Source organism: Hemibagrus wyckioides, linkage group LG22 (genome assembly GCF_019097595.1).
Source record: "Hemibagrus wyckioides isolate EC202008001 linkage group LG22, SWU_Hwy_1.0, whole genome shotgun sequence".
Taxonomy (NCBI): domain Eukaryota; kingdom Metazoa; phylum Chordata; class Actinopteri; order Siluriformes; family Bagridae; genus Hemibagrus; species Hemibagrus wyckioides.
Window position 1 is genome coordinate 9,524,366 of NC_080731.1, and position 21,008 is coordinate 9,545,373.

Genomic DNA, 21,008 nt, shown 5'->3' on the forward strand with positions numbered 1-21,008 from the left:
TTTGGAGGTGCTGAGGGAATAGATATTTGGCAATCTATAGCCTGCTAAAATCTGTGAAAAATCTGTTTTTTATTAGAGTCTGGGCAATGCTGTGTAAGAAAGGAAATTAGGAATAAATCGTTATTTATTTCAACACTTAGAAATGGCAAGTTCCACTCATTACCTACATAGCTGTAAAAGTAATTAAATTATATATAACTATAAAGAATCAGTAAATTCTGGGATTTCATAAAAACTATAAAAGAAACAGTGATATTATGTAATAAAACATATAATAAGTAAGTAGTAAATAGTGCTAGTTACCTTAGCGTACACTAAAGGAACAGCATGCAGAGATCTTATCAAAATGATGGGGATGTTAAAAACTAATTTCTAATGGAAACGGAGGGCCGGATGCAGAGTTTGTCCAGAGTTTGACTTATCGCTTCCCATTATCTCACTTCCTAAAGGTCCTATAGAGGAAGTTCCATATCCATATAAATGGATTGTTCCTGTCCAGTTATTTCCTGTAGTTTGATACTTCCTTTCTAAAACACATCACCTCCACCCACACATACATTAGACGCACATACACAAAATATACTGAACACCTTGTAGACATCCAGCTTCAAAGATAACCGTTTCTTGCATTTGTTTAGGTGGTACATATGTGACTGAATTTCCACCGCAATGATAAAACTCTCAAGTGAGATTACAAACTATCTCAGTAGACAGCCTACAGGGACATTGTAAGAGACAGAGTATTGATGATTCTTCTTTGACGTCAATAAGTTCGTGACTTCATGAGTAAAAACAAATGTGAGCCACAGTGCACCAGTATCTTTGGCTGAAACCTGAATTTAGTGAATAACTCAGATGATTATTTTCCGCGCCAAAAAAATCCACTAAAACCCGAGATACGATCTCACCTCCTTCGTCCAATCCCAATAATTAATTTCAAGAATCTCTAGAGTAACCGTTTATCTGTCAAGATAATTTCACGCTAAAATCATATGATAAACAAATCGTGCTAACTGCCTCATAGCAGAGGTCTCAGTTGTCAGGGGAGCCTTGTGTTTGTAGTGACTTCATTGTGTTTGTCCCATAATTACATTATAGAAGCACAAAAGCGCCTTTAATGGCACCATCAAAAAGTAATGGCATGCAGCGCGCCGCTGTTCAGCACATCTGGTGTGTGTAAATTCAGCCTGCCAAAGAAAATAGTTTGGTTAGTTGAAAGTTTTCTTTTTTTTCCCTCTCCCTCATTTTTGTCCTCCTTTAGGTCCATGTGAAGTTGTTAACGGGTCTCTCATTAGGAAGATCTATTTTAATACAAGTGAAACAAGTGGGTTTGTTTTATGCCAATTAAAAAAAAGAAACGAACGTAAAACATTTGAAGAGCTGTAGCTGTGTGCCTTTTCTATAAAATCTGCTGTGCTAGTGTGTGCGTGTGTGTGTATGTGTGTGTGTGTGTGTTATAGCTCTTACTTTTCTTTCTACAATTACCTTATTTGTTTCTTGTCATATATGGTGGATATCTTGTGGCATTTCCTATACTTACATATCTCTATTGGTTCCTTTAGGAGCTCTGTGTTTGGATTGGTCACTTTGGATGAAAAAATATTTGCCAAATGATAAAGAAAAAAAATATACATTATGAGGAAAGTAGCTGAGAATGTAGCTGAGAAAATTCGAGTCAGGTGAGACTCAGGTGCTGGCTTCAGTCTGGCTGTGGTGAAAGAAATCACAACAGCTGTCTTTATTTTTGATAAGTGTAGCTTCAGGGTTCACTTTTTGACTGACTCAGGAGGATAGTGTTCCCTTCATACCTCACTGTGACCTGGAGAAGGCACAGTCAGTCTCAGATCTGACCATCCGTAACTGACATTGAGTGCATTGTGTTTTTGGGTGGAGAGCTCAGTGCACACTGGCCTAAAGGTACATTCCTGACTCAAGAGCACTGTTTGAAACACAAACCCCTTTGTACCTAGTGGACTCAATGAATCTGCAAACTTCAGCATCCAAAGGTTCCCCCCCCCCATGTGTTCAAGTGTGAACTTGCACAATATTACTTTACACAAGTGTAGGCATACCATCATTTTCCATTTGCATGCATGGCTACAGTTCATATCATGCTATAGAGACGACTGTCTAAGAAGCTGCATCCAGTTGTCCTTTTATCTATTTTATTGGTATTCCAACTGGAGGACTGTGCCAGGAAGGATTGGTTTCAAACATTCAGTCATACTTCCTGCATGAACACATTTTTTCCAGTTGGATCTTTCATTTCTGAAAATTGAAATAACCTGGAAAGACCGGAATCCACTGCAGCCAAGGGTACATATTTTTGTATGGACCTTTCTAAAGACTTCTAAGACCTTGTAGAATTAAATTGATTAAAGCTGCAACATCAGTACAGATTATCAAATGAACAGAACTATTGTGCTTGAGTCTGACATCACACCAATTGTAACTGAACAAAAAAATGTCCCATATGATGTAGAGTATACATGTACATTATGATTTGTAATATGTAGTATTTGAAATAAAATTGTAATAGAAATAATTTGTATAATATTTACAAAGTACAAAACGTTCAGAAGCAGAGACAGAAATAATAATAAAAGGATATAACACCTTGTTCCTTATCCATAAAGAAAGTGCGTTCAATGACCTGCTCTTGCATTTCATAATTTGCATTAGGATAATCGCACGCAATTACAATTAGAGAACGAAGTAAAAATAATATTCGCATTATTAATTACTGTTATTATTACTAATCTTTCAATGCTTTACGTATCCTGGGACAAGCTGATAAACTCAAATAAAGAAACACTTTTAGGGATCTAGGGTATTTGAATGATGACATGAGAGATTAGTAGACAAGAGATGGAAGTGCAAATGTTTAAACCCTATACATGAAGGCGCCAGATTATCAGATGCAGACAGGAAAATTTGCTTTGCCACAAAGAAGTGCTTAAATGGTTGCCCAGGTCCCCTGTGAATATGACATCTGCATTTTTTGATATAATCGGACAGCTTGGGGATTTTAGAAATGCCAAAAATGAACGCTGTGGTCTGACGACATAAAACGGAGAAAGGTGACGTAACTGCAACAAATGACGCAATGTCTAAGTGTAAGTTTATTATTAGATATCCATTCGAATAAAACATGAGTGTTTGTTGACAGAGTTGTTCCGGAAGCACTATCCAATTCTGCTAATCACCACAGTTTGGTTAAGAATAAAAAATAAATAAAAAATCGGCGGTCAGGATGATTTATAAACTGTGTACATTTTTCTGACAGAGTAACAGCCCCTACTCTTCGCCACGCCCCTCTGTCTCCTCTTTATCTGTCTCAGACTCCGCCTCTCGTCACACGGTGACGTAGACAGTTACGAGAGCATGTGCTCTGGCCAATAGGAACACCCGAAACTTCCGTAAGACTCGAAGTGGATAAAGACGAGCGGCCGTGGCGGAGGAACTGATACGCGAGTCCAGCGCGCTGCACTTTTGTTGTTTGTTTTTGTACTGTTGTAGTGTTTATTTTCCCCACGCGTACTTAATGAAGGATGAGAAACCCACTTCCGTGAAGGCTCTTTTTTTTTTCTTCTTCTCAAGTGCACGAGTCGTGACTACTAAAGAACGCGCTAAGTTAGACGAGCTCACTCCGCTGTAGCGGGAGAGGAGAGGAGAGGACTGAGCTAACAGATACGGCCAGTTTAACGGAGAGCTGCATGAAGCGCTGACCGTCTCACTGAACATATCCTGGTGAAATGGATCGCGGAACTATAGAATAGTTTTTTTTTTTTTTGTTTTTTTTTTTAACACAGTTTTGTTGACTTGAGTGTAATCACTTCCACGGACTTCTGCAAGCTCGAAAGTCCAAGCGGAGTTGAATTACTTCTCGGGAAACACGACATGGTTTGAAAACATAACGGAGCAGCTACTTTGAGCCCCTGACATGGACGCATGATTGGCCAGCTCTCGCCTTGACGCCAATGGCGAGGCTCGCGCGGTCAGCCCAGGGCGCCGGCTCGTACCCGTGGCCGCTCGCCTGCGCGCTCCTATTTTTCGGCACTTGTGTGTGTGCGGGCCCGTCGCAGAGTCGCTCGCGGGGACGTCTCGTGTGCTGGCAGGCTATTATGAACTGCCAGGCAGAGCCCGAGTGCCACTACGCGTACGGACAGTACGTGCGCGCGTGTGACCCAGTGTTGAGCGGCCGGCGGCGCTCGTGCCCGAGCCACTGCATCGCATCACTTGTGCAACTCAACCAGACTAAGAGCGGCCCTGCTCTGGAGGACTGCAGCTGCGCAGACGATCATTTGTGTCGAGACACCAAGCGCGCCATCGAGCCATGCCTGCCCAGGACCAGCAGTATGGGCTGCACGGAGGCGCGGCGGCAGTGCGAGCGCGACGGACCATGTCGCTCCGCCATGGGTGACTACCTGCAGCACTGCGGTAAGCTGTTCAGCGGCGCCACGTGCACGAACGCGTGCCGCGGCGTCATCGCGCATATGCGTCGCCTGCCCAAGGCGCAGCTGCTCGACACGTGCGTTTGCGACGGCGCTGAGCGTACCATTTGCGAATACGTCAAAGTGAGCATGCACACGTTGTGTTTCGGCATGCCACCCGTGGTCGATAATGATGGATCCGGGACCGATTACTATGATGATGATGAGGAGGATGATGGAGAGGACGGGAAAGAGGACGGCCCGAGCAGCGCGGGTACGCGCGTGCAGTATTTGCGCGCTCTTGCCGTGCTTGCACCAGTCTTGGTATTGTTACGGTTTTGATGATACAAAAACAATGCAGCATTCAATGCATTAGACATTTGCTTACACCTGATCAGCAGCCGTTTAAATTTCTCCCTTTCTAAAGAGTACCAAATGTACCTTTGAGTGACTTTCAAGTCCTTTTATGGCATTGCATTCACCTTTTGATTATCTATGCAAATGCACTGTTCATGAACTGAAATGGACATCAGGAACCATGGCATCATATTTATTTCTGACCAAGAACTCTAGCTGGATGTGGCTGATGTCCCCAAATGAATCAGTTCTAAACTTCGACACTACTGCCTTAAAACGAGACTGCCCATATAGACAAGCTACTCAGAAACTGTTGAGCAACACTTGTTCAAGAAAAGAGCAATATGTATGTACACCAGGAAAAAAAAGTATTTTGTTAACTAGAGATTTAAAAATGCAAAGATTTTTTAGCAGAGAGCTTTGCACTGCCATTATAAAACTACACAGCAAAATCTCTGATGTTAAATAAATGAATTCATAAGTGTTGGCCTTTTATTGGCACTGCAGGTGTTGATTCAGCTCTGTGGGTATTAGTTAAACATCAGGGATTTTGCTGTGTAGCTATGTAAGCTATTTTATATAAAGTTGTGATTGACTGAGAGGCTGAATAACATTTCTGTTAGGAATGCGTTTGGAAAGTGTTGGGCATGCTGGAATAAATTAAAAGAAGGTCGAGTGCTAGAGCATTTGCTCAAACGGACTGGATAGAGACATTTTCGCAGCCTATATTTGTATCACAGGATAGAACGCAATATTTTGTATCATAAGATGTCTATAAAAACAAAGCGTGAGTCCAGCTTTAAAGGGAAGTTGGTTATTTTGTTGTACTGGGTTTCCTTTTAAAATACTGTACAGTGTAAATAGATTTTCAGAGAAATTTAAATTGTGCTATCTAAGATGAATTATGAACTGTAGAAAATGTCTAAATCCACTGTATGACTGCCTCAGTGATGTACTTTTTATAGAAGGCATAAAAAACAAAAGTACAAAAACTATAAAAACGAGTGTGTGTAATCTGTTTTGCCGTGTTATAGATTCATTTAAACGTGATTCACTGACTTTTTCTAGGAGGCATATGACCGCTTGTGTCTTTTACAAACTCCCCTAAAACCACAAACTCAGCAGTGTGTTTGAGGAACAGATTAAGCATTTTATAAACACACACACACACACACACACACACACACATACACACACACACAAAAGATGCATCGATACCCTTGACTTTGCAAACAGTAGTGTTTGCTTACAGCCTAAACTCTGACTTTTGGATATAGAACGTAAGCTTAAAAGTGAATGGCTTTTCCCTGGGGCACGCATGCGGTGACCAGACCAGCATTTGTTTACTTTCCAATCACTCTGTTTGCTTAACAGCCTCCGTCTGCACACTGTGGCTGTGAATGGCGTTAACCTCTGCCCATCAGAAAGCCAGACAGTAGCATTGCAACATGATACACAATGCAACTTGTTACACTTTGTATATTTAGTCTGTCTATATGTTATCTACTAAACCCACTTTATAAGACCTTCACTCACGCCTTGGCTGCTGCCTGACTAATGAGGAAGTTGGAAAGTTAGCTTGACTTTTTAAGGTCATGAGTCCTCAGTGGGAAAGGCTGTTGTTGTGGTTGCCTCATCATATGCTGTAGGCTAATGATGCTTATTTGCCAACTCATTATCTAGCCATTAAGAAGATGAATTAACTAGCAGTCTTTTAACAAAACAGTTACATAGAAGCCTGTAAAATGAATTAAATTAGCTGAGTAGATATATAGTTAAAGGAAAACAATGAATCACAATCAGTGAAAATATATTAAAAGCGTCTATTAAAGTATTCGTTTACAGTTAGTGTTAGACTTATTGCATGTTTCCCAGTGAATGGATGAAGTGCACAAACTTTAAGAAACACAATTACAATTTCAGACTTAACCCATTTTTTAAGTAGTGTGAATCTCTGAGAAAATATAAAAAGTTTCATCTTGTGGTTTGTGGGTACATTACTTTCACGTCACATTCGCAAACACAACTGGAAGAGTGTTTCTAGCCTCCGTACACTGCACCATGCTAAAAACACTGGCCTCCTCATTCTTTTGCCTCTCATCGCTACGGTCTTCAAAACAGGGCGATTGCTGCAAAATGTTTTATTAGAGCTGAGACAAGAGACCTTGAGCATTCTCAATGGGGAAGAAGTCGAGTGGCACTTTTGTCATGGTAATCTTAAGCACATAATAGCCGCGTTTGCACAATACGCAGGCATTTCATTCCTCTGAGGCTTGCTGACACCTCTTCAGAGCTGAGCCACGGGGTAGCATGTGGGAAAGATCCGCTCACCCCTCACTCCATCCACACACTCCATGTGGGCTCTCGCGCTCAGTTACGACCCCATGTGAAAAAAGGGGGCCCAGCATGCTACATATGAAATAATGAGATCGGGCCTCGGATGGGCGATGGGCCGGAACAACTGGAAGCGAGCAGCTAAGCAAGAGTGGGCTGATGAATACCAAGATGGATTTTTGTGCTATAGTTTTCATTATAGCTTGAGAGTGGCCAAAAAGGATGGATGGAATGGGGGTATGAGGCAATGAGGCAATGCTCTAAAGTGCTTCATCACTGAGTTATAGTTTTAGCCTGTGAGGCGCTGGATAATCTTACCATTCCTTGACGCACTCTGGCACAGAGTGAGGGTTGGGCTGTGATGAAATCCACCTTGTCTTTATAACTGCATTTACTTGGCTGTGAAAAGTAAAACCGGTTCCTAAATCAGCACATTATGAAGTTTGATAGATGTAGCACTTAGAGGAAGAGCCAGTAATCTGAATGGACTGCTATAAATTGATTTATATTATAGAATTTAGCAAAACACAATAAAACTCTACTCATCTGAGACAAAAGAATAATGTAAAAATATAGTATAGTAATTTCGAGTAACCTTATACGCAATTGAAAAATTCTGGTCCCACATTATGTCCTTATTTGTAATTATTTTTAAGCTAAATTTGACTCTCTAATACAGTCTTAATTGTAATAATCTCTTAGTATTGAACACTTTATGACACAGTGCTGTTGAATTTTGATTTGCCAGAAGGTGTTTATTTATTTTCTTAAAAAGCAGCTCTGACAGTAGTTCCAGCTGCAAATCACAAGTTGATATCAGCGTGAAGGTTGTAATATGATATCAGTTCTGTAATAACAGCTAAATAACATGGACTTGTATGAGTGACTCTCTGCATAAATGCATTAAAAAACCTGGTTAAGGTTTCTGTGAGGAGATTTTGGGAGGATTTCTCCAGCATCAGCACTTTGTAACAGTCAGATGTAAAGCTTTACGTTTTCTGCCATGGTATGGTCTTCAGGACAGATTTTGCCCTTTGCCCTTGGTGGTTTCCTGGTTGTATTATAAGCTGCATTATTTTGTCTTATTGACATCAAAAGAAAGAAAAAGAAAGGCTGTTAAGGGAGGGGCTGTTTAAAATTGCTATACCATAAGTGATAACAAGAACTAACATGCTACATGGATGTTCCACAACATTAAATCTACTATGTGTCATTCATTAATACATTGAAATTAGTGATCACTGTCAGGTTGCTGTGCTATAAGAAGAATAAAACACTTACTGGAAAATAAAAATGGCTTAGTGGTGGGATGCGATGATACCTAAAGCATCGACACATCTCAGAGTGTTTTGTTCCTGACTTATAGAATAATTTAGTATTTCACACGTAATGTATTATCAATCCCGCTGCTTTCCATAAATATGAATAAACTATCTCTGACATCTATTAGTAAAAACTTGTTTGATAAATAATATGTTTGATAACCAATGAAATAAAAACAAGTGCTAGTCATGAACTCACACTTTTCAACCTAGAGCAGCTGAAATTAGTGTATTATATGAGAAATATTTTACCTCATGCTGATGATGCTAGTTTGTTCCATTAAATATAAAATAATAAAAATGGAGGTTCATATACAATAGTGCTTGAATTTTTCTTTAAAGCAGGCCGCACTCTCCTCTATAAGCTATTCCCAAGCATCCAAATTATATATAAAGACACATTGTGTTGGCATTTCAAGTGTTAAAGGTGTCTTTCTAACTAATCTTGGCCTCAGTGGCTCATGGGAAACTTCTCTTTCTCAGGAACATATGATGTTTAGTTATTAATGTGCTTGGACACTTAACTAGACCACTTTCTTATTTGCTTTGCTCCTAGCTTGTACTCCTGATAATCAATCCGATAATCAGCCTGACCGTTTTTAAATAATGGTGCCTTGTAATATAACTATTCCCATTAGGTCTATGAATAGTAGTGATTAAAGCAACTACAAAGTCCTCAAACAAACATAAGCAACTTGTTTATTCTTCTCAGCCAGAAATGTAACACAAAAGTACAGCACCAATGTCTGTTTTAAAAAATACTTTAAGATAAAACACAGCCATTTCATTACAGTTAGAATGATTGTTTTTGGATAATGAAAACCCTTAAATTGGTGGTCTGGGCCCCAAACCTGCCTTTCCCCTCACAATGTTTTCAATTAATTCTTGGCACACTGGAGACAAGTCCCAAACCATTTGCCTTTACTGAAAATATGGAAAAACTATAGGGAACATCACAGCAGGGTGCTCGTTTCTTGTTAAGGAATGAGAACATAACTTTTTCTTTGGTCAAAAATCACAGGGGAAAACATTACGAGCTTTTATTGGAGTTATTCTTTTTAGAATCCATTTCAAATATTTTTGAGGATCATTTACATTTTAGATTATTTGGCCATTTTCAGTATGGACCTCATTTGTGGGCTTTATAAGGCCTTAATGAAGAAACAAGACAGCTTTTATGATCAAAACAGAGTGAAATGGAAAGTTCACTGGATAGGATTTAGGGTAATCCTTTAAAGTTAACATAGGTATTTGCTGGAAAGAGCACTGGAAGGCCCCCTGCAAGTTTTTTTTGCTAAATTATAAGTGAAGCCTGGATTGTTTACAAAGTTTTGAAAGCTGTGCTAGAAAACCTGAGGTCATATTTTTCAATAGAATTTTCCTGGCTTGGGTATACTTAAGTTCTTCTTTGTCAACATATATTCACAGTCTAGGATTTTGAAGTGTACCCCTCTGTGAAGGAAGGAAGTGTATGCCTTAAATGAAGGAAACTTACTAAACAGTAAAAAAAAGGAAAAAGAAAAAAGCTTTTTTTGGATTTTCCCTGGCTGTTCTTTTCAGCAACCTTTTGCGCTTGACAGCCAAAATTGGATTTTTCCCCTATCTGAGCTGCCACTTTGATTCCATCACGGTAGACCTCTGTCAAGTTCACGGCTCTTTGAAACGGGTAAAAGCACCTCAGCACAGCCTCACAGGAGGGGTCTGGATCCTTTGCTCATGAGAAAAAAAAACCCCTGCAGGATTAACACAGTCACAAAGAGTTCACTTACCTGAGAGTTAGGAAAGAGAAGCTTTCACAACATTTGTGCTTTGATTATTGTGGCTACTGAAACAACACTTGTGTGAATGTTAGAGTGGATATAAACATACATACACTCTGCTGAAAGTGGCGAATACAGATGTAGATAGAGAATAATATTTTCATACCAAAGAATTAGTGAAATACCATACCCTGGTGCAGTTGTGACCGTTAAACATAGTATGTAGTGTGTCTGAAATTTAACCTTAAACGTGTTGTTATATAGAACTTATTGAAAGTTATTTAAACTTATCTGGCAACATCATTGTGTGTGCAGTAGTTATTTAGTGTTGTTAAGTGCATTACTCAAAATACAGTATGACAGTACAGTCAGAAGGCACACATACACCTACTCTCAAGTTTTGCCACTCTTACTCACCTTGAATCATTAAAAACATAGTCTCGACCCCTCCCCCGTCAGCACAACTAATCCAAAATCACCATAACAGGAGGTGCAAGGAGAGACTGAGATTCTATCCAGCAGGGAATAATGGCTGGCAAAGTTTGGCCGCTTGTTTTCGTTCAAGAGGATAATGAAGTGATGGAGGGGAGAGGTGTTTTTTACTAGCGCCGAGCATGGCCCCTTTTTTCTACTGCAACAGCCATATAATTCCCCTGTCAGGCAGGGGAGGAGAGAGCCAGCAAGAGAGAAGGGAGGTTTTGGCCAAAGCGATGGTCCTGATGAATGAGGGAGAAAGCGGCAAAGAGGCCGCAATGAATATCAACCATTGAGTTTGAGAGAGAGCCCTGATCTGGCAATGTTGCTGAAGCAAATAGGTGTTAGTGGGTGGTCAGTTGGTTTTTTGTTGTACCTTTTTAAAAAAAAATGTGGATAGGATATCAGTCTTCTTGAGCTTTGACAAATAAGCTATCTTTGATGTGAAGCATTAGCCTGAATCAAATGAAAACCTTTTGTACAGTCAGAGCCAAAACTATGGGCATCTTTCAAGAGAATAGGAAAAAAAAATTAAAGCTATTATTTTTCTGAAACAAACAGTCATTATTTTTGGTGTGAGCATGTATAAAAATGAGTATTATCTTCTCAAAAACATGAAGCAGGATCTAACACAGTTATTTGATTCTTGGACTTGTAAAGATTCTAAATCAACCATTAGACGCAACAAGCTGTTTGGGAATGTTACATAAAAGTAGCGCTTCCTTTGGTTGAATGGAGATGAAAATCCTATAGCTCTAAGTCGAAGGTGATGGTGATGGATTTTTGGATATGTTAATAAACATTAAGCCTATTTAATTTTTTTATGGTTGGTCCTTACTAGGTTGCTACATATGTTTTGTCAGTGTTATGGGGTTTTATAAGGTTTTATGAGGTTTTATGAGCTTGTTGGTTCAGGCAGTGGCATGAAGGCAGGTGATACCACGAGCCTGAACAAACAAAATAGATCATTAGGACTGACCTATTCTTTCTAGAGTTGGTTGAGAGAATTCTGGCTAAACCGCTATCTATCTATCTATCTATCTATCTATCTATCTATCTATCTATCTATCTATCTATCTATCTATCTATCTATCTATCTATCTGTCTGTCTGTCTGTCTGTCTGTCTGTCTGTCTGTTTGTCTGTCTGTCTACACTTTGTGGCTCAAAGTATGTAAAGACCTGATCTTAATGCCCATATGTGCTTGTTGAAAATCCCATTCCAGATAACTTTACTCTTCTGGGAAGGCTTAACAGTAGATTTTAGAGCATGGCAATGTGGATTTGTGATTATTAGGCCACAAGAGCATTGGTAAGGTCAGGCACTAATGTTGAGTTTAGGAGGCCTGGCACATAGTTGACGATCTAGTTCATCCCAAATGTATTCAGTGGGGTTGAAGCCAGGGCTTTCTGCAGGACACCTGAGATCTTCTACTCCAGTCTTGGCAAACAATGTCTTCGTGGACCTTACTCTTTTCACAGGGGCATTGTCATGCTGGAACAGGTTTGGGCCTCTTAGTTCTAATGAAGGGAAATTCTAGACAAAGACTTTCTGTGCTTGCAACTTTGGGCATATCTATCTATCTATCTATCTATCTATCTATCTATCTATCTATCTATCTATCTATCTATCTATCTGTCTGTCTGCCTGTCTGTCTGTCTGTCTGTCTTATAAAAATATTCTATAAGCTTGTTAGATATTACAAACTCCACAACTACTATTATCTTCTATGTCTACAACTACTTCTACTACTAGTAATAATAATAACTCTAACTTTGCAAATATACAATGCATAATTTCAGTATATAAATTCAGCACATATTAAAATAATTATAATATATATAAAAATATATATACTTTAGGCAATTCTGTGTTCAGCTCTCTGAACAACTCTCTGAAGAACTTCAAAAGCAAAATCATTATCCATCCAGCTACAGGTCAAATAAACTCTCCCACAGACAACCAAACAAGAGCACAACCAATGCGAGAAGAAGGAGTGAGAGCGTGAGCGGGCGTAATTAAGAGAAGAATTCATCAGAAGAGTGCTGGTAAAGGAGTTCTCTCTATCTATCTCTCTCTCTCTCTCTCTCTCTCTCTGGGTGTGTGTGTGTGTGAATTACTTAACATTGCCCAAGTGCAGGACCCCTCTCAATTACAGCTGCACAATACCTCACTCTGACCCTTCACATTGCCATTAAGTCCATTTACCAACACTGAATACTCCAGCCAACAGTGAACTCCAAAAGCCTCCAGTGGACTGTGCAGAGAAAAGGAGAACGAGAATGGGAAAATATGGAGGGAGAGAGAAAGCCAGAGGCCAAGAGAAGGAGGGAAAAGACAAAAAGCTGCTGACACAAGGCATAACTTCATTTCCACGGTGGCAGGGCAGCTGAGTGGTGCAGTCTGCTCTGGAAGGCCATTCGGACTTCAATGGCTCCTCTGACCCTGAAGAGCAACTCAGCCTGCATCCTGGACAAGACTGGTGTGCTTTATAGACCTGACTCAAACTTTAGGTAGTGTGTGGTGTTAACTCAAATTAATGAAAAATCCAGTGTTTCTGAATGCATAATTTCACTTTGTTCAAAATTAATATGCATAAAATTTGATGTGGTGTTCATCAACCTAGTATAAATATTTCAGAAGTCTCAAAACACAAAAATAAACTGTTTTACTCAAAATGTCCTTTTATTATAAATACTCGTACCTTTTTAAATATATCATGATAAGGGTCCAAATAATTTGTAATGAAAATTTTTTTTTTTTTTAAAAATTAAGTATACAGGAAGTTCACATGCCACGTGGCACTGTGCGCTCCAGAGGAATCATTTACCAGCCTTTCATTAGTCATTTCCTTCATAATGATTCAGGAGAGTGTTTGAGCTGCTCACATCCCACATTCTAACTTGTGAACCCTCTGAAAGTGACTTTAAAAAGCTTTTATAGCGTCACTCCTTCAGCTCTCCAGTCAAGAAGGCACTCGACTTACAAACTGGGATAACACTGAATGATTAACTAAGTACAAAATCAATTCAGCACAATAAAATAGAGGGCAATAACAAAAAAAAAAAAAAAAAAGAGTGAGTGTTGGGGGAGGAGAAAAGCTTGAACAGAATAAATAATGAGACCCAAGCTGAGGAGTTGTTAAGAGTTAATAGTCTCAGAGAAACTGAATGGGGGCTGGGGCTCGCACTCTATTAAGCCGACCCCCAGGGCCATTGGCCAAATTGTGCCCAGTTGTTGTCTTGAAAGAATTCATCCTTCAGACATTCAGTTTCCCCCATTATGTTGTCCCTTTTCATGGCTAAGGACATGCAGGAGTACCCAGGGTCTAAAGGAATCAGTACAGGGTGAGAGTGAGAGAGAGCAGGAGAATGAATGGTCATAAATATGTTGAATTGGTGCGCGAGTTTAACTGGCTTTGTGTAACAAACACAAATGATCCTTCAGAGTAATTAATTAATTCAGCTTAGCTATTATGCACTGACGCAGCTTCCAAAGAGAAGAAGAAGTGATATGTTTCCCATGGAGCTTTCTCTCTTTTCATTTTTGTGACACAAGTATATTTGGTGAATGGTGTGTATGAGCACTTGTGTGCGTTTTTATGAACACTGAGTCAGTTGCTTCAAACTCTGGGGAGTAATAAAATGTTTTCAGTAGCTTTAACCATTCAACATCATTTAAAAAAAGAATACGTAGTGTGTCATTTTAGATAACTTTGAAAGTTTCCAAGAGACCAATGTTGTTGTTTACAATGTTCTTGATGATATTCAGGCAATATATAGCATCATACACAATATATTGTATGTAGCTAAACATGGTCGGGTGTAACGTATTCAAAGTTGAATGCTTACTCTATATGCTTTGTTTTGTGCAAGTGATTTAAGATGCCTTTTTAGCCATTTACATTAATTGGGTGTAAAGTTTAATATATTTCATGATATCGTATTTAAAACTGGAGGCACTGGTGCCTCGCACCTCTGCAGCTGGCTATTTGATGCTGCATGTTGTTCTCGTTCTCCGGGTACCACGGTTTCCTCCCTCAGTCCAAAGACGTGGACTGATTGGCGTCTTGAAATTGTCTGTAGTTTGTGTGTGTGTGAGTGTGTGTGTGCCCTTTGATGGGTTGGAACCCTGTCCAAGGTGTTTCTCACCTTGTGTTCAGAATCCCCTGGGACAGTCTTCAGGTTTCCTGTGACCCTGTGTAGGATAAGATGTACAGATAATAGATGGATGAATGGGTGGAAAGAAGGATAGATATAGACTAGAAAATGGTTGTGAATTATAAATAATTATAGTAATGTTTGCATATTCCTGTACATACTGCTACATTCCTACTCTAACATTCCCTCCAGGTTTTGTCAACTAGAACACATTTTAATATATTTGAAGATAGAGAAGAGCCACGGCATGCCCATGTAGCTGGAAAAGATTGCTGTTGTAATCCTTAAAAACTGCTTTGTGCTCGTCCCAGACCTTTTATTCACGGTAAGCACAATGAACATCCTTTCAGCATACTTAGTACTGTTTGCCTTTGCTCTTCTACACCGCACACTGTAATGACTTATAATCCTACTATCCGGTGTCACCCAGAAGAGTACAAGCAACCTTTGAGTCAAGGTTGCTTTCTCAGGATGTTTTTCTTTCTAACTCTTGAGAGAGGTAAATCTATATCTGTATTCCAAAAAAAGCTGTTTTTTAAACAATGTCTGTTGAATTAAAGTGAATAAAAAAAGCATTTTAAACCAGTGAGGAAATCAGTAATAGAGCCTGGAACTGTTTTCCAAGCATATATGCCCAAATGATGATTTTCATCACCTGAGCAGTGCATCAGACAAGAGAGTTCTTTTCTCAGCCACTCTGCAGAATTCCAGATGTGTTCGAGAACAAGAGAGCACACTGTCCAGGAAATAGATGTGCACTTTACGATGTGGACATCATCATAAAACTGCTAAGATAGCATCATGTGTGATGATTTAAATAGCCATACATGTATGTTTCATTTATATCACTGAACACAGAAAAAAAAGCTTTCACTAGCAGAAGGAAGCAGCTGTCTTGAATCACTCCAGGTCCCTGTGGGCATCCCTCCTTCATGTTTCCTCTCTACTATGCCGATCTTTTCTTCCTCTCTTTCTCTATCCCTCCTTCATGGCCCACAGGGCCCAAAATAACACCCTATTTGCACTCTTATTTCACATTCCTCTAAGGCAGGCCCAATTAAGTAAGACAATGTTTTGACTCTGGCCCCTATTGTGTTTTTGCCCCTTGCACAGTTCTGTTCATTACAGTTTTCCTGTATTTGTTTAATTTGGCACAACCTTTCTCAAAGGCAAAGCAATAAACGTGATATAAATAACAGCAGTTGTTTTATTTTTACATAGTTTTCTTCATAAATGGGTTAGTGTTTATCCATACTATTGTGGGATCAGGAATAGTTTGTACTTCAGTATTATGCAAACATTGTTGCATGTGAAATAATTTGATCTACAAATATCAATGCTATATACATCATTACTGACCAAGAAAGTATTCATTAAAGTCTTGATTATACACACTTTCTAAAGTTGGGGGTAGCTTTTTATTAAATCTGCATTTAAACATGAATTTCTTTCTCTACTTCTGTCAGTCTGGTCAAAGGTAGATCAAGATCAGTGGACTAGAGATGTGCTCCCTGCACTCGTTTGTTGTCTTTTTTCCCCCTTGTTTATCTTTCTGGCCCAGCATGGCCCTATCAGGTGAGCTAAGTGGGTGCCCTTATACTGTGCCGGCTGAAGGAAGAAAAAAAAAAAAAAGCATGGGGGAGGTTTGGGAAGGGAGGGGGCAACAGCTGTTGCTTTCACAGAAACTTTTTTAACCTCCATCATTTTGCCAAGCTGTGGCCAAAGTTAAAAGGCCTCTGTCACCTAGGAGATGACCCTTGACCTTATTCTCTCCCCCACTCACCCACTCATCCACTTGTTCTCTGTTTCTCTCCTCTCTCACTCTGTCTGTCTGTCTCTCTCTCTCTCTCTCTCTCTCTCTCTATCCTACAGGATGGGTATTGGTTTACATACGTACACTGGGCTCTGGTGCAGCAGATCTCTGTGTAAAAGCTCTCAGTCCTTCATTATAGCACTCTGATGAAGGACGACGCTGGAATCCGGTGCAATCACTCTGCTGCTGACCTCTTTCAACACACCTGATGAACGAGTGGACGGAAGGCGAAGAATTTTAATCACAGATTCCTGACATCCCGTCTGGGCTTCTGTTACAGGGCACAGACTCTGAGCCAGGTGTGTGTGTGTGTGTGTGTGTGCCTCACATCCTTGGATATCAACAATCAGTGCCAGTACTGTTTTATTAGACTGAGTCAGGTTACTCATAGTGTGAACTGAAACAGGGCCAAGCTACAGTGGATGGTCTTAGTAATTATGGGACTGATGGTATCAATATGACCATGACCCAAATCCCTATAAAAACTGCTGTACATTTTTATAGCAGTTTACTTGCCACTTGGGTAAAAAAACATATTTAAAGTACTGTAATATATTAATGGTGTATAAAATAACACATAACCCAGTACATTTGCTCATTTGGCTGAAACTCCTGAGATGAAGGTTTAGGGTCTCAGCTTAGTGATGCTGGGATTTCAACACATACGCTTCTGAACTGTGACTCAAATCCTTAACTAGTGGGCCACCAAAACTACATACCACCACCACCACAGCTCCCTACTTCTAGCACTGAATTATGGTTTCAATTCATCTATTCAAATCCCAGCATCACACAACTGCCTTCATCAACCATTCAGCTAATTTCTATCCTGTATCAAAAAAAAAGAGCAGATAATCTGGGTTATGTGTTATTTAAAACTATAAATGTATTATATTACACTGCTTAAGTGAAACAACAGGCTGCCAGTAAATATCTATAAAATCTACAGTACTTATACATATATTTTACAGAGATCTCACCAAAAATCACTACATTTTTAGCCGAATTAACATAAAATATTCTCACACAAGACTCTGCTTCAGGAATCCTGTAAAGCTATGCTCCTGAATGTTCAGAAAGAACAAGTTCTCTCTCTGAAATAACAAACTACACTGGAGACACAAGTCATTAAAGCTTGTTAGTTATGCAAACTGGCAAGATGCCCTTAGTTAAGAGCCTCCCAATTAAAATGCAATCAATTCGTTGTCTATTAGACTTTTCTGTATGCAGGCCAGCATTAATTAAACCAAGGCCTGCTGAGACGACCAATTAGCTCCAACTAAGCTCACTTCCCTGCAGCTGCTGTCTGGCTCTTTGGAGATGAGAAGAGGAAGAGTCTTTAGTGACTTTGGGACAAATTGAAACGAATCGATTTTCCAGTTTCAGATGATTGAAATACGCATGCATTGATGGGGTTTTTTTAATCACTTTCTTTTACAAGTATGTAGTAATTATACATATGTTGTATATTCTTTGTTTGCTGGGCATTGACTGTGTTTGTGCTACTTTGATAACATTACTGAAGTGCAGTTACAAGTTCAGTGTGTAAGTGTGCGGTAACTAATGAAGAAAAATCAGGCAACATCGAGCACATCATATTAAGAAAAAACAGATTCAGTAATTCGGCCTAAATGCAGATCGGAATAAAGATAGTAAAGAGGAAACCTGTGCAGTTATGATTATACCAGTATTATTCAACATTTTACTTCAAAACTAAATATAGTGTCATGTCCAAATCTGGATCATGTACTTTGGTAACTGGTATTTTTGAAACATTTGCTCTAAATTGTTTGGCTTGCAACATATGCATCAGGTATTACTTGCAACCAGGATCCTACTGAATATGAATAAATGATTTGAAACAAACAGATCTAAATACAGATATACAGCTTTCGAATGTTTGCCAGGAAGGCCTCTGGTAGAGACTAGAGCTGTGCATTGGGACCGGAAACCCACAAGATGCATCAAAGATGAGTTTGATGGAAAATATTGCAGGCAGGTACAAACAAATATAGTATCTAGACAATTATTAGACAAACAGTCCTCTACTTGAGACAAATTTGGAACTTGAGTGATGTAGCTCAGTCTGAGAAACTGTGAATTCAGACAAACTGTATTAATGAATATTGTATAAATCTGGTAGTTTAATGCACAAGCTACTATATATTTAAAATGTAAAATTAGCAACATATGTACAAGAAATGCCGACTAATGTTTTTGAATTCTTTTGCCCTGTGATTTGACAAATAACGTTTTCATTTACACACAGCATAGACTCTAACTGCCTTTCACAATTCTATTGGTAGAATTCTGGTGCATGGCCAACAACCTGCCCTATATTTATATAAGTCACATAGATTATGTGTGACATATAAATACTGCTATGCTTTTGATTCTTTAATAGACAGTACACTTATCCTGTCGTATGCCAGGCCTGTTTTGTTAGCCATATACCAGCAAAGTCAACTTCCTCACAGAAGAAATGATGTCATTCAGCAAAACCTCAGGTTATTGACTGAAAAGGGCAAGTGTGCAGACACAGCAAGGTTTTGATTAAGCCCATTTGGCAAGAGCTCTCTCCATCTCTGACTAACAGCCAATGGGACATCTCTGTGGTAAGAACAACCTCGGCATTGTGTTACATTTTAGGCACAACATCAACACGCCATCACTGTCTATTTCATTATAAGACAAAAAGCATGATATTATGTCCACTTTCAATGCAAGCCAGTTAACAAATCTTATAAATTTCGTATTAAAACTTTCCAGCAATACAGACCTCTATGCCTTGACAGATTTATTTGGAGTGTAATACACAAATCCTAACATTGAAGACTATACAAATTTTGAGGTTAGGTTCTCTTAACTGATTTCAGAGTCATTTCCAAGCCTCCAGCGGCACGGGAAAGCAACACCAGCCTTAGAAACTAATTACAGTGCAATATCCAGCCAGTTTAACGATTACAAAGTCTGTGAATCGTTTTGTTATGGCGTATTCACTTGTCTCTCCATGGGAAAAACCACAACATTCAGCTGTCTTTAGTTGTGTGTTGTACAACGCTCTGGGCAGGGGATGGCATGCCCATGGAAATCCTTGGCAAAAATAGAACATGCCATTATTATTCCCTCCGGTGTCAGCCAAAAACATTGTCTTTGATTAACATGTGCTCAGAAAATAGCAATATTATTCCTCCTCACATAACTGTCAGAGAGTTGGTAAGATCCTGCTTATAACATACACTTCATATGACAAGAGGCTGTTATTTTATACCACAGCTTTGTTGAAGGCTTGATTTTAATTGTTGCTAAAAAAAAAACTTTAACATGACTCTGACATATATAAAAGTTGCTATAAAAAAACATTTGTTATCGTTTCTGTAAAAAACCTGTGTAACGACTTGTGTGATGAACACTTTACACAAACATAAAGTGTGTTAATGAGGTGAAGTTTTCCGTGAGAATTTCTTTTGAAGGAGTCTCCAGCATCAGCAGTTGAAGATTTTAAGTATTCATTCAGTCTTCAGGCATCCTGCTTTCTCAGTAACATGGTTATTTTTAAACTACTTTTAGTAAAAGCTTTTAAAAACATTTTAAAATTAAGATTAATTAAAGCTTAATATTCAAGGTTTTTTAAAATATTAAATATTAAAGACTTTATTTTAAAAAATATAGATTTTTAGTGATTTATTTTGCACTACATTAAACAAGAAGTTTAGAAAAAAATGTATGAAGCATCATTCTTTAATCAATAAAAATATTGTAGTAGATGGAGAATTGATGTCATATAAGAGAAATAAAACACTTCTGGATATGCTGTTATGGGAAAATAATCAACTTCTGGTTGTTATTATCCTTCACTTTTTTATATGTTTGTATTCTTACAGCTAAGTGTAAGATTTTCCATTTAATCCTACTATCATTATTATGTACTAACAGTTCTGAGAAGGACAGTGGATTTTGGTTCAGCCTAAGATGGCTTGAGGTATTTCACGGCTTTTGGTTTTTACTGACACTTGAGAAGACTTTCCCCCTGCAGTAGGTTTAGACAGAATCTCATTGCTTCTTCCAGCTTGTCAAATTGACATGTAGAGCAAACCATGCTTACTGCTGTAGTTAATCCTATTTTATGACTCAGTTCCAGAGTGATACCCTGGTCTGAACCTGCGCTTGGATGATTTACAATGTTTTCAAAATTTACCTAGCTGGAATGTTTTGCATTAACAGCTGCTTTTCATTTCCACTCATAGCACGGTATGCTGGTTACGCTTATGCTTAGCTTAGTTATGTTCAAACTGAATAAACAACATTATGTGCTCGAATGTTTCAGTTTAAACAAAGTCGTTCCAGGACGACAAC

General features: G+C 38.9%; 1 protein-coding gene across 1 annotated transcript; it reads left to right on the forward strand.

The window, feature by feature from the left end:
* The first annotated feature begins 3,415 nt into the window (after window positions 1-3,415).
* On the forward strand, window positions 3,416-5,791 carry gas1a (growth arrest-specific 1a). The gene has a single exon (XM_058375520.1). The coding sequence runs from the start codon at window positions 3,981-3,983 to the stop codon at window positions 4,773-4,775; it is 795 nt and encodes a 264-aa protein (XP_058231503.1). The 5' UTR covers window positions 3,416-3,980; the 3' UTR covers window positions 4,776-5,791.
* The last annotated feature ends 15,217 nt before the right edge of the window (window positions 5,792-21,008 follow it).

What these genes read in the sequence shown, in the direction of transcription:
- gas1a (XM_058375520.1), top strand. Translation starts at nt 3,981, where the DNA reads ATGGCGAGGCTCGCGCGGTCAGCCCAGGGCGCCGGCTCGTACCCGTGG.